The sequence below is a fragment of the Camelina sativa genome, chromosome 9 (assembly GCF_030686135.1).
Source record: "Camelina sativa cultivar CO46 ecotype springtype chromosome 9, ASM3068613v1".
Taxonomy (NCBI): domain Eukaryota; kingdom Viridiplantae; phylum Streptophyta; class Magnoliopsida; order Brassicales; family Brassicaceae; genus Camelina; species Camelina sativa.
Window position 1 is genome coordinate 3,092,409 of NC_141888.1, and position 12,858 is coordinate 3,105,266.

At 31.9% G+C, this 12,858-nt stretch overlaps 1 protein-coding gene and 2 pseudogenes across 3 annotated transcripts; 1 reads left to right on the forward strand and 2 right to left on the reverse strand.

The window, feature by feature from the left end:
• Nucleotides 1-325: 325 nt before the first annotated feature.
• LOC104710288 (protein COLD-REGULATED 15B, chloroplastic-like) lies at nt 326-1,484 on the reverse strand. The gene is made up of 2 exons (XM_087467430.1): nt 1,201-1,484; nt 326-816 (listed from the first exon to the last, which is right to left on the reverse strand). The coding sequence occupies exons 1-2, from the start codon at nt 1,407-1,409 to the stop codon at nt 453-455; spliced, it is 573 nt and encodes a 190-aa protein (XP_087323556.1). The 5' UTR covers nt 1,410-1,484; the 3' UTR covers nt 326-452.
• A 3,035-nt stretch (nt 1,485-4,519) lies between these two features.
• LOC104714942 (cytosolic sulfotransferase 11 pseudogene) lies at nt 4,520-5,701 on the reverse strand (annotated as a pseudogene). Its single transcript, XR_015567098.1, has one exon. The product of XR_015567098.1 is annotated as a cytosolic sulfotransferase 11 pseudogene (transcript).
• A 1,919-nt stretch (nt 5,702-7,620) lies between these two features.
• Nucleotides 7,621-10,324, forward strand: LOC147937653 (uncharacterized; annotated as a pseudogene). Its single transcript, XR_015566613.1, has 2 exons — nt 7,621-7,771; nt 8,026-10,324. The product of XR_015566613.1 is annotated as an uncharacterized LOC147937653 (transcript).
• Nucleotides 10,325-12,858: the final 2,534 nt, after the last annotated feature.

Below are 12,858 nucleotides of genomic sequence, written 5' to 3' on the forward strand. Positions count from 1 at the left end.
TGTATAATATTACGGATGTTGGTAAAACTAAAAAAGAATAAAAAGCAAAGAACAAAACACATACTAGTGTGGTTCACCAACGTTGTGCTGGTTTTTTTTTTCTTTTTCGTTTGTGTAAACCACCAAAGTTGTGTTCGTTATATTCACGTATAATGGTTAAGTATACCAGTCTTTATAATGGTTAAAAGTTAAGACTTAATTAAAGAACGTCTACACTATATCAACATTGAATTATTTTGCATTTAGTTAAGCCTCTCTATATATACTTTATGTAAGTAAAGATTTTAATTCTTTATCAAAAAAAAAGTTAAGATTCTAATCCGAATAATTAACCGCGCTATTTATAAATAACAGTAATCCTTTTTCTACATTGCCTCAATATATGTTTATTTGTTTATATGTTTAGGGCTCCAAATATGAGAATGTCATTTAATTAGCAACACAATATTAGTCTATACATCAGTTTTTGGAGGCAATATGGCTTCTTTAGCCTCCGCTGCTTTATCTCCGACGTACTTGGCCGTTTTATTTTTCATATCCGTCGCTGAATCTTTCACGTCACCTGCTTTTTCAACAATGAAGTCTTTGGCGTTCTCTGTCATTGAAGCAGCTTCTTCCTTCGTCTCTTTGCCTTTTTCCGTCACAAACTCGGAAGCCCTCTTTGCATTTTCAGCCACCGAGTCCATTGCTTCACCAGCTTTCCCGAAAATGTAGTCTTTTGCTCTCTCCATATGACTTTGAAGCTCTTGTCCCTTTTGAGCAGACACTTGTTCCACTTCACTTCCCTTCTCCTTCACGTACTCCGAAGCTTTCTGTCTATAATGTGTGACAGACATTTACTCAAAATTTATTACAATAATTTGTATAATAATACATCCGTTTCAAATTAGTTGTCATTCTTCTAGGTTTTTTTTTTGTTTCAGTTAGTTATATCGGTTTCGTTTTTCAGTGTCATTTCTAATAAACAATTATCTCATTTCCTAGAATAAATTATTAAATATATAGTTTTAGATTCTAATTTTTAAATAGGAGTTATATACTAAATCAAAATGATAATCAAAAATTGTATCCCAATATTTCTATTAATAGTATCAAAACATTTCACGTAATCATCAAATAATACGGTGACAAAAAAAAATAAAAAATTCACCAAATATTTATGTCGATCTCAAGTATGTCCAAACACATGCATTGACTTACGAGGCATTGTCAAGCCATTTGGGGTCGTTATTAGAGTTGGCACCACCTTTCACGGCCGCCGGGACCCACGACTTCTTGCGCTGAGGTGCAGTGATTACATTCTTTCGGCCAGCTATCATAGCTCCACGGCCAACGCTGCTTCTATTGCTTCCGCTCATCAAGAACGAAGAAGAACCCAAACCACTAAGCACAGCTCCGGAGATCGACATATCTCTAGGATGTGTAAAAAGTGTGTGTATCGGGAGCAAACAGAATCAAATGAAAGAAAGAGTTTAGTTTAGTTTGTTAGAGGAACAAAGTGAGTCTTTTATAAGGAATCTCAGAGGCTGACGTGAATTAGTTTCTAAACCAGTGAGAATCAATGACGTTCCTTTGTTACATCTAAGCTCGCCACGTGTGCTCACTATTTTTACAAAAAGAAACATATGACATGCACGTAAGTACATGATGCATGTTAACAAAAATAATAATTTTTTTAACCCAGTTTATTTTGCTCAATATTTATTTTGACATCAGTTTTTTCAGTACCAATGTAATCAAACATTCATATATATTTGTTATAGACTTATTCTTGACGTACCCTTTACATGGATCTACTGGTTAATGATTGGTTTTTGAATTAATTAGATCTTTAAGTTTATCGGAATAACAGTACGTAGCGGATACTAACGGTGGGTAACATTAAGGTTGTCATGCTTGCAAGAATATAAAACAACTAAAGTTTACAAAACATTGTGTGATTTGAGTTTGAAAGTTTAATAAAAAAAAACTTACAAATTCTAATGAAAAATAATTTGATAGAATAGATAAAGGAGAAGAGATTTGTGTTTTTAGAATGCGTAAAAAGAGGGTCATGCCGGTCACATGTTACTCCTAATACCTTCCTCTATGGAATATATAAAACATTAAAACACGATAGAAAAGCAAATATGAAAGAAGACAAAATAAAGAATGGAGTTCGCATGTTCAGGATATAGTTGAAAGAGAAGTTCGTAGAAGGAGGAGCCATGCTGGTCGCATGTTTCTGTATGGCCAGCCAATATCAAAACTCATACACGTTGGCACTAATATAACTACCAAACCTTTTGGGGTCTTAGAAAAACAATGTAGATCGGATTGGAATATAAACTTAAGGCTATGCATGGTTGTTCAAAAGAAAACTAGAGGGTACTATGGATGTAGCTATCACCTAATGAAGTTTCTATTTAAGGGATCCCTAAGGCTCACTTCACGTCAGCTCTTGTCTCCATCGAAATGACATTGCTAGGGTTTTACATTTCTTCTTCTCCGACGAAAATTGAAATAATGGGATCCCTAATTTCTTGCAAACGTCTCCATTTAGGGTTTCGTTGATTTTGAGAAAGCAATCTTGTGGTCTTCATATATAGATATTTTTGATTATCTTTTTCAAGCATATCAATGAATTGCATGATGATATACGCAAGCGATGCATATTTCAGACTAACGCATGAAATTTAGTTATTCATTGTTTCTAAGCTTTTTTTTTTTTTTTTTTTTTCTATTTCGAGTTGTCCACCAATTTTCAGATAAACATCAAATCCCAACAATTTTTGAATCCACCAAGCAGCGAGCACTAAAAACAATAACAATAATTCTTTTCCGGATATTGGTGTCGACCAAATTTGACCAAAAATCGTTGATTAAGATGTATATCAAGAATGTACTAAATAATATTTAAATGTAAATTTTATGGGTTTTATTTTTTTGGATTACCAAAACTTATATTGTATTGATGTGAGATAGATAGTTTTTTAAGAATTAAATAGTCAAGGAAAATTAGAATTCGAACAGTTAGAGAAACATTTAATTTAAGAAAGCCGTACGTGATCCGATGGCTCAACTATAATTGGATTAGGGAGTACGTGAAAGTGACTAAAGGATCTTCAAAGATACACATCTGTTCGATTCACATCAGCTTTATGTCTGCAAAACCAAATTGTATATAACAATTTAAAATCCATAAAGCTCAGATCATTGGCTATTTCTACTTGGCTAGGACTTGGGAGAATAATACTAATTTAAATACATTTTTTTCCCTCCAAATATGAATTTGTATTTATGTAACAATATCCTTACACAGTTGTTCTTCCAGCCACATAGGCTTAAAAACAGAGTCAGAACAAAAGATTATACAAATTTCTTGAACTTATTTTCGTATAAAACAAAGAGCATGTGTCCAGTAACCTCGGTATGTAATCGTGTGACTGAAAGATAGAAAGAAAACTTAATAAATTGTAAGGTTCAAGGCTGAAGAATTGAGTACATTTTTTTGGTGGATTTTTGGGATATTTCCGCTTAATAGCTAGAATTATATTGCCTGTGGTCTGTGGATCATTACATTTTTTTGTGTTGATTCTTCGTTTTGTACACGAGTGAGGTAAATTGGAGGCAGAGAGCGTGTTAAAGAAAAAAGAAATTTAAAGATCTAATCTTTCAAGTATCAAATAAACCCTTCGATGTTCGATCCAAGTTTCAAGAGATTTGTTACAAAAGACACTAAAATTTATATGCATGCCTTGTTCAGAGTTTAGACATAGATAACCTAAATAACATGTGTAATAATAACACTCAAAGCAAACTTTGTCGCCAATAATTTCATATGGCATGCATACATATTTACGTATCAAAAGTGTGATTCCTTTTTACAAAATAACTTTTTATAATGTTAAAAAGTATATATAGTTGAACCGTCAATATCAAAAACAACTAATTATGTTGTTCACCATCTTTATTATTTCCAGTAACGTATTTATAAAGTAAAATATGATGGATATATAACCCACGAATCTTGTTCTCCAGCCGTGGCCCCATAAAATCAGCCAAACATGTTTTCCACGAATGTTTAAAATATTAGACCAAACATTTCTTTAGCTTTAGCTTAAAAGTAACTTACAAAATTAAAATATTCTAATGTAGCCACCCCTGAGATAATATTGTCGTTGCTAAAGGTTTCGAACCGAAATTCTTTTTAAAAAACCAATCTCCCAATATGGTACAGGAAATGTTGTTATATTTCTGATTCTATCGCCACATTGTCTGAAAAAAAGTTTTTGCTTCTTTCTTACTTCTTCAAAAACAAGTTATCTTTGTCAAACTTCTTCAAATAAGAGAAACAATGAATAAATAAATAAAATCTTGATAGGCTTTCAAAACGCCCACATTAAACCTACAATGAAACGAATACTACAATTAACCGGCCCACTCAAAAGACTTTCAAAAGACCATAGCAAACCTATACAAGAAAAATATATATTTCGTTTTGTTGTTCTTGAAACTAAACTAGAGTAACTTAAAATTATTTCAACGAAACAAAATCAACAAAGTTCAATTCATAGAAGAAGATACATGAAATTTAGAAGAAAAATACACCATGAAATTTCAAATCCAAAAACATAACACAACCTTATTGAAATATCAAACCGGAACCTTGTAATCTGTGTTCAGTAATCTCATCAAAGGTTTTGGCCATATGAGGAGTAAGATTATTCTTCCAATCACCAACTTCACCTTTCCTAAAGAATACCTGAGTATCTATACCAATTCTCGTTTTCCCACTTTTATTAACCTCCAAATTGCTTAAATTTTGTAAACTACACAGCTTCAAGATCTCGTCCACCAATCCACTTTCTTCTTCTTTCTCAGTGAATGGATAATTCAAGAACTCGGCGAGTCTCTTGACCTGAACAAGAGGCTCCTCAATTATCTCCTCATACCTCATAAAAAGAACATTCTCCTTATCTTCCAGACTCCCTTTCCAATAGCTTAATACATGTTCCCAATAGGGTCCATATAAAATAACTCCTCTACAATATGCATCAAACATGAGCTCAAAAGCGGCTTGATCCATCTTGGTGCGATGTAACATGTTTCTAAAATGCCAACTGGAAATAAACGTGTCTTTGATACCTCTAGACACATACACGATTTTGCAAGGTGGAGAAGCCTCTTTGGTGGCTTCACGCAATGCTTGTAAGTGCATATGTGTAGAAAAGATTATAGGAGAAGGAAACTTTGTGAGATCTAGATCTGGAGTTTGGCTATTAGCATATAACTCAATCTCAAGAAATGTGACAAGGTCATGAGGGTTTTGTGAAAGCAAAGGATGGATTTGGGGGTTTTCACGGTATTCATCTCGATGCACAACAACGAAAACTAGGGATTTGAGCCAAGTGGTTCCACCTTTGGGCATAGAAACCATGATTATATCAGTATCTCGTGGCTTCAAATGTTTTTGGATGTCAAGAACGGCTTGGAGTATGTTTGGATAGTACCAACAACCTTTGTAGTTGTAGAGACCATTACCAGTGAAATCTTTGTCTGAAGGTAAGGAAGAGATCAAGTTCTTGGTTTGGAAGATGAACAGGCTCCATGAAGTTTGGAAGATGAACAGGCTCCATGGTGATAAATTCTTTTTCTCTATGTGAACACAAAGAGAGGAGAGTGATAAAAGGTAAAGATATCAGTTTTTTTTTTTGATGCTTTGAATCATTCGGCTTCACAAGGTTACATATGTATATACTTATTTCATAGACATGTATTTATTTCTAACTAATTTGCAACAACATATCGGTCACAATGTAGTCATAAAAATGATGATTATTATTATCTTAGCATATTTGTCATTAATTGTGACAAATTTTGATTATGACTTTTTTCATCATAATATAGTGACGAAAATACTATGAATTTATGACAAATAAATTTACTCATTATATTCTTAATCATAATATTGTATTTAAAATGTCATAAATTTGTGACAAAATTTTTTTATCTTAAAAATACGTCTCAATAAATTTATTTTTTGTAGTGTTTTCGGATTACCAAAAAATAGAATTCGATTAGTTAGAGAACCATTTAATTTAAGAAAGCCGTACGTGATCGGATGGCTTAACTATAATTGGATTAGGGAGTACGTGAACGTGACTGAAGGATATTTAAAGATATACACACATCTGTTCGATCCACATCAGCTTTATGTCCCAAAAAACCTAAATATAAAATATAATTGTATATAACAGTTTAAAATCCATAAAAAGTTCAGATCATTGGCTACTTACTTCTACTTGGCTAGGACTTCGGCGAAATAATTACCAATTTAAATACAAATTTCTTTAGTTTCTATTTTCATTATGTAATCGTCTGACTGAAAAAAAAGGGAAAAGAAAACCGAATAAATTGTAAAGGGTTAAAGGCTGGAAGTTTTTTTTGTGTGAACTTTGGGATATTTACGTAGGAAAGATTCCTTAATTACTAGAATTGCTTGTGATTCTTAACACAAAGAGAAAAATAAATTGAAGACAAAAGACACTATTATTTCAAGTAAACCTTCGATGTTCTATCCAAATAGCTAGAGTTAGTTTTGTTCACAAAAGACACTAAAATAACATGCCGTGTTCAGACATAGAACAGGTGCAATAATAACACTCAAAGCAAACTTTGTCGCCATAAATTTCAGATGGCATGCTAATATACATATATTTCCACTACAAGAAAATAGTGCTATTGCCACGATATTTTTGCAATGATCGAATTCGTTAAAATTTTGTAATATTTTTTGCTATATTTTTGCAATGATGAATGCACGTAATAATTTTATTACAGATTTATTGCAACTTAGTGACAAAATTGTCTATTGCATTTTTTCGTTACAAATTAGTAACATTATTACGACATACAAAAATGTTTTGCAAATTTTGCAAGAAATATTCAACGGTTATGAGTTGTGGCTATTTTGCAAGAAAATTTGAGTAAAAGTATGTGGTAAAATATGTGACACATTTGTTACTGTATTTACAACAATTTATACCTTTTTGCAACATATCTTTTTAAAAATAAATTTACCTTAATATATATTATATTTTTAATTTAATTACTAGTTGAAATCTATAATATTTGTAAATTTATTAACGTTTGATATAAGTTTTTTGATTTAGTTGGATTATATATAATTTGTATATTACTTACTCATTTATAATATAAAATTTATGGTAACTTAAGCTTGTAATCCGAATGGAAACTTCAAGGATATTAGTATAGTAAATTCGGTTTAAATGGTCAGGTTTTGAAATTGAGTTCTCTAAAAAGAAATATATATATATGGCTTTAAGCATGATCATCATTATCTAAGTAAATAACAATATATTAAAACAGATATAACAAAAAAGTTTGATCATTATCTGTTAAGTATAGGACTAGGAACGTGGCTTCCTTCTCTCATATCTTCACAAAGATAAGTTTTTCTTATCAAACTCTATTAAAGATGTAGTGGAAGCACGTACAACTATTATCTTTTCTTTATTTTGAAGCTATCCCTTATTAAATAAAATACTATTACATTTTTTTTATTTTTTCTCTTCTCCCTTTCCATATAAGTTACAAACTTCATTCTATTATTAAGAAAAACAGAACAGAGACAAAAAAACAGAGCAGAGACCAAAAAACAGAGCAGATATCGTTTAAAGAGTTGGTGGTTTAAAAACTTGTACCTCAGCTGATAATTAGACAAGATTCATTATCAGCATCTTAACCACTTCTTTACTTGAAGGCTAAGGTTAATTTTTTGCATAACGTCGTTTAATATTTTATTTTAATTAACAATATTAGACGTGGTTTTCTTTTGGTGGTGCTAGGCGTAGCCTTCATTATCAGCATCTTCACCACCACACTCATACTTTATTTGATTTAAGATTTGTTAGATTTTATTAATACTGTGACATGACTTTTATATATATTTTTCTTTCATTCTTATATCAACCAACTGAAGTACTTTGAGTAACAAGACTTTAATTTTATTTGCTTTTGCAGAAGTTCTGAAATTTTTAAATGTCGTCAAGCAAGGGCGGATCTAGTAAGGCTCTATTGGGGTCAGCTAACCCCACTTATTAGTTATAAATTCTAATATGACCCCTCTAAATTTTGTAATTTGACTCCTACAAATTTTACATTTTAATTTTGATCCCTACAAATTTTTACATTTTTACCATATTTTAGACTAAATTTCTGTTTTGAGCCTCTAAAATTTGCATTTTTACCCTCATTTTTCTTAAAAAAATCATTTTAACCCTCTAAAATTTTACATTTTTATTTCTTTAAGAAAAAAAAAATTATTTGGACCCCTCTAAAATTTTTTTCTGGCTCCGCCACTGTCGTCAAGTAAAGATAATCAGGGGCGGAGCTACGTTGCTGTAAAGCGGGGCAGTTGCCACTGTCAAAATTTTAGAAGGTAGAGCTATTTATTACAATTTTAATTTATGCCCCTGTTAACAATTTACTCAATGCCCATGTTACTTTATTTTTCTATACTCACGTTTGACTATTGTGTTAGTAAAGCACGAAAACCCAATTCCTCGTAATAATATTTCTAAGCCCATTTAGTTGGCAAAAATGTATTACAAACTCATTTCTTTTTGGTACATTACAAACTAAAAATTAAACGTGAGACATGCATGACTCTTTAGCTTCCCTATTCTCCGTCAAACGTAAAATATTATATTCAGATAATTTTCTTCTATGTTATTGTTTTATTTATTACTTGGAGTAACCTTAGTAGAAATAAAAGAAAATTTTAATAAAATTAATATTAAGTGGTTTTTTAAATTTTATTTCAATTTTTTTTTGTATTTTTAGCTCGTCGAAACTATGGTAAAGAATTGGTATTATGTACAGTATGCTTATAAGACATGATTTTAAAATATTTTATTTAATTTTTATAGTTTAAAATTATTGCCACGGGTAAAATTATTTTCTAGATCCGCCACTAGATGCAACTACCAAGCAAGTCTCAGATGCATTCCTAGATGGATTGAAAGAGTTCATAACTGTTGCGAAAAACCATACCTTATATATTGAGAAGAACATAATATTTTGTCCGTGCATTAGGTGTGAGAATGGACATGCTTTTACTGAGGAGATAGTTACTGGTCACTTATATAACAAAGGGTTTATGCCCAATTATTTTGTTTGGGTTTCACAAGGAGAAGACTATGAGGCTGATAAGCAACCACGTTATATTGATGAAGATACAAGCATTCCCGGTGAATTTTCTATGTCTGTTCAAAACACTTATGTCGAGATGGTTACAGATGCTTTTGATGGGCGTATGCCATCTAATCAGAACATGGAGGAAGAGCCCAACGAAGAAGCCAAAAAATTTTTTAATCTGTTAAACGCAAGCCAAAATCAACTATATGATGGATGTGGAGAAGGACTTTCACAATTATCACTAGCATCTAGGTATATGACTCTGAAAACAGATTATAATTTATCAGAAAACTGTATGGATTCTATTGCTCAGATGATGAAAGACTACATGCCTAAAGATAACAAGGCCACTACCTCATATTATGAGACGAAGAAGTTAATGAGATCTTTGGGTCTGCCTTACAGGAAGATTGATGTGTGTCAGAAGAATTGTATGATTTTTTGGAAAGACGATGCAGACAAAAAAAGCTGTAGATTTTGTGGATCTGACAGATTTACAAATGCGAAAGAACCTGAAAAAAGCAAGTTCCGTTTCAGAGAATGTTTTATTTGCCGATTGCTGATAGGCTGAAAAGATTATACCAATCAAAGAAAACAGCTTCACTAATGAGATGGCACAAAGAACATTATTCAACCCACAGTAGTGACGTAATGTGTCATCCATCAGATGGTGAAGCATGGAAACATTTCAACAAGGTATATCCTGATTTTGCTAATGACCCTAGAAATGTGTATCTTAGCTTATGCACTGATGGATTTAATCCTTTTGGAATGTTTGGTCAAAATTATTCGTTATGGCCTGTTATACTGACTCCGTATAACTTACCACCTGATATGTGCATGAAACGAGAGTTCTTATTCCTCACAATACTGATTCATGGCCCCAACCATCCAAAAAGGAGCTTAGACATATTTCTACAGCCTCTCATAGATGAGCTGAATTCTTTGTGGAATGATGGAGTTGAATCCTATGATGTATCACTGAAGCAAAATTTTACGTTACGAGCTATGCTTTTATGGACAATTAGTGATTTTCCTGCATATGCTATGTTGTCTGGATGGACAACTCATGGTCGCTTAGCATGCCCTTATTGTATGGATGATACTGGTGCTTTTTGGTTGAAAAATGGGAGAAAAACATGTTGGTTTGATTGTCACCGTCGTTTTCTTCCAAAAGATCATAGTTTACGACGTAACAAGAAAAACTTCAGAAAAAATAAAATGGTGGATTCAGATCCACCAACAGTGTATTCGGGGGAGGAATTGTGGAGTGATCATGTGTGTAGTTTACCAAGAACAGTTGGCTGTGGAGGAGAAGGACATCCAAAACTAGTGGGATATGGCGAAACACATAACTAGCACAAACAAAGCATATTTTGGCAATTACCTTATTGGAAAAGTCTTCTCATTCGTCATAATCTTGATGTGATGCATATCGAGAAAATGTTTTTTGAAAATATCATCAATACGTTGTTGAATGTTGCAGGAAAAACAAAAGACAATCTTAAGTCCCGTGTTGACTTGGCAGAGATTTGCAACCGAAAAGATCTCCATATGACCAATGATGGAAAAGCTCCATTTCCATTATTTAGACTGACTTCGGAGGGAAAGGAATGTCGTTTTAATTGGTTAAAAGATGAAGTTAAATTTTCTGATGGTTATGCATCAAAGATATCTTCTTCTGATGGAGTTAAACTTTCTAAACTAAAAAGTCATGATTGCCATGTGTTTATGCAAAGACTTCTTTCGATTGCTTTCGCTGAGTTGCTACCAAACAACATCCACCAAGCATTGTCGGGTATGTTTTCGTTTCTTATGCATGTGATTTTATGTTGTCGGTTTCTTTTTGTGTAAAGTAGTTAAGCATTGATTAAATTATATGGACTATCTAGATGGTTTGGAAGAAACTAGTTTGATTCTGTTTTCATTTTCCCCAATGATTTTTTTTTATTTCAGTTATAGTTCTATGTTTTGTTTTTACGTAATTAGCTTTTGGTTTGTTTAACTTGTATTTTTGTTCTGCAACTGTAAGTTTTGTTTTAGTATTAATTAATTTATTATTTATAATATATATTTAGATGAATCCTATGGAAAATGAAGCTCAAGTTCAAGGAGGTGCTCTTTTTTTAGGTGTTCTTAATCCATCCAGAGTGAATGGAGCCTTGTGGTAAGAAAAAATAACAATTCTTTGATTTTTTTTGGTTACTATCATTTCTGTAACTAATTTTGTTTCATTTGTAGGTTTAAACGTGATTCTCTAATCACCACTAAGATAAGAAAAATAATTCGATCTGATTTTCCTGGTCCATATCGAAACTACTCAACAACACCAATAGCTGTTAAGGAGCGATGGTTTAACACATTTAGGGTAATTTTTTTTTTTTTTTTAATTTTCCTTTCTAGAAATCGTTATAAAGCTCCACTTTTATATAATATATATTTTTATATTTTTTTTCAGAGAAAATTCAATTGGAATCCCATCATTGAACATGAGGTGCTTACAATGTTTCACAAATGTGCTGCAACTAAGCTAATTGATATGATTAGCCGAGTTAAAGAAAGGGGTCAACAGCCATATTGGATCCTTGATGATCAATACAAAGCTCTTGTAGAGTATTGGGGAACAGAAAAAGCTAAGGAGAGAAGTAAAAAAGCTTTTAAGAGCCGGATGTCTGACCGAAATGGTTTGGGACCTCACAAACATCGAGCAGGCTCAAGCTCATATGCCAAAGTTGCAGACATTTTGGTAAGCAATACTATTATTCAAAAATTATTTTTTAACTTTTTACTATAATATTTTTTGTTGATATTTTGTGAAAAGAAAAGAATGGAGATGCATCATACATAGATGTCCTTCGAGAGACACACAAGAAATCAGATGGATCATTTGTGGATGAAAAGGCAAAGCAGATCAGTGAGGGATTTGAGAAGGATATAGCTGATTATATTCTTCTTGATGATGTCCCTGTAACAGCAATAGAGGAGCTAAATCAGGAAAAGAAGAATGAAATATATTTAAAGGTAAACATAAATTTTCAAAACTTCTATTGATTTCAAGGTATTTATCATAAATGTTTTATCTCATAAGTGTTTTTACCATATATTATAGATTGTGGAGGCAACAAACGGTCGTGTGTTTGGACTAGGTGCTCTTCTCAATAAACTCTCAGTCAACGGTGGAGTGGCAGCCACCTTTGAAAAGAATGTGGAAAATGACGAAGTTATCAAACAAAAGTTGGAAGAGCTTTACAAAGAGAATGCAGAAATCAAGGAAAGGCTCAATAAGCTTGAAGGATTAGAGAAAATGTTTGACATGTTGTTCTCCCGTCAATCCTCTAATGGTGTGAACAACTAAGTTTCATTTACTTGTTTTAGTTATGCTTTTTAGTTATGCTTTTTAGGTTTTTATTCTGTACTTAGTTTTTATTTATGGTTGGTTTTTTCTATTATTTTTCATTTTTGCATTTTGGAATATTTTAATATTTTATTATTTAATAAAATTCGTTATTTCTTTCATTGTTTTTTCCGATCATAATATATATTTAATAAAAGAAAGTTTTAAATAAAAAATCATAATTTAACAAATCATGTGCCCAACAAAAATATAGAAAAATATTGGATTCATATTAATGTTGCAAACATTTATGATTATATATC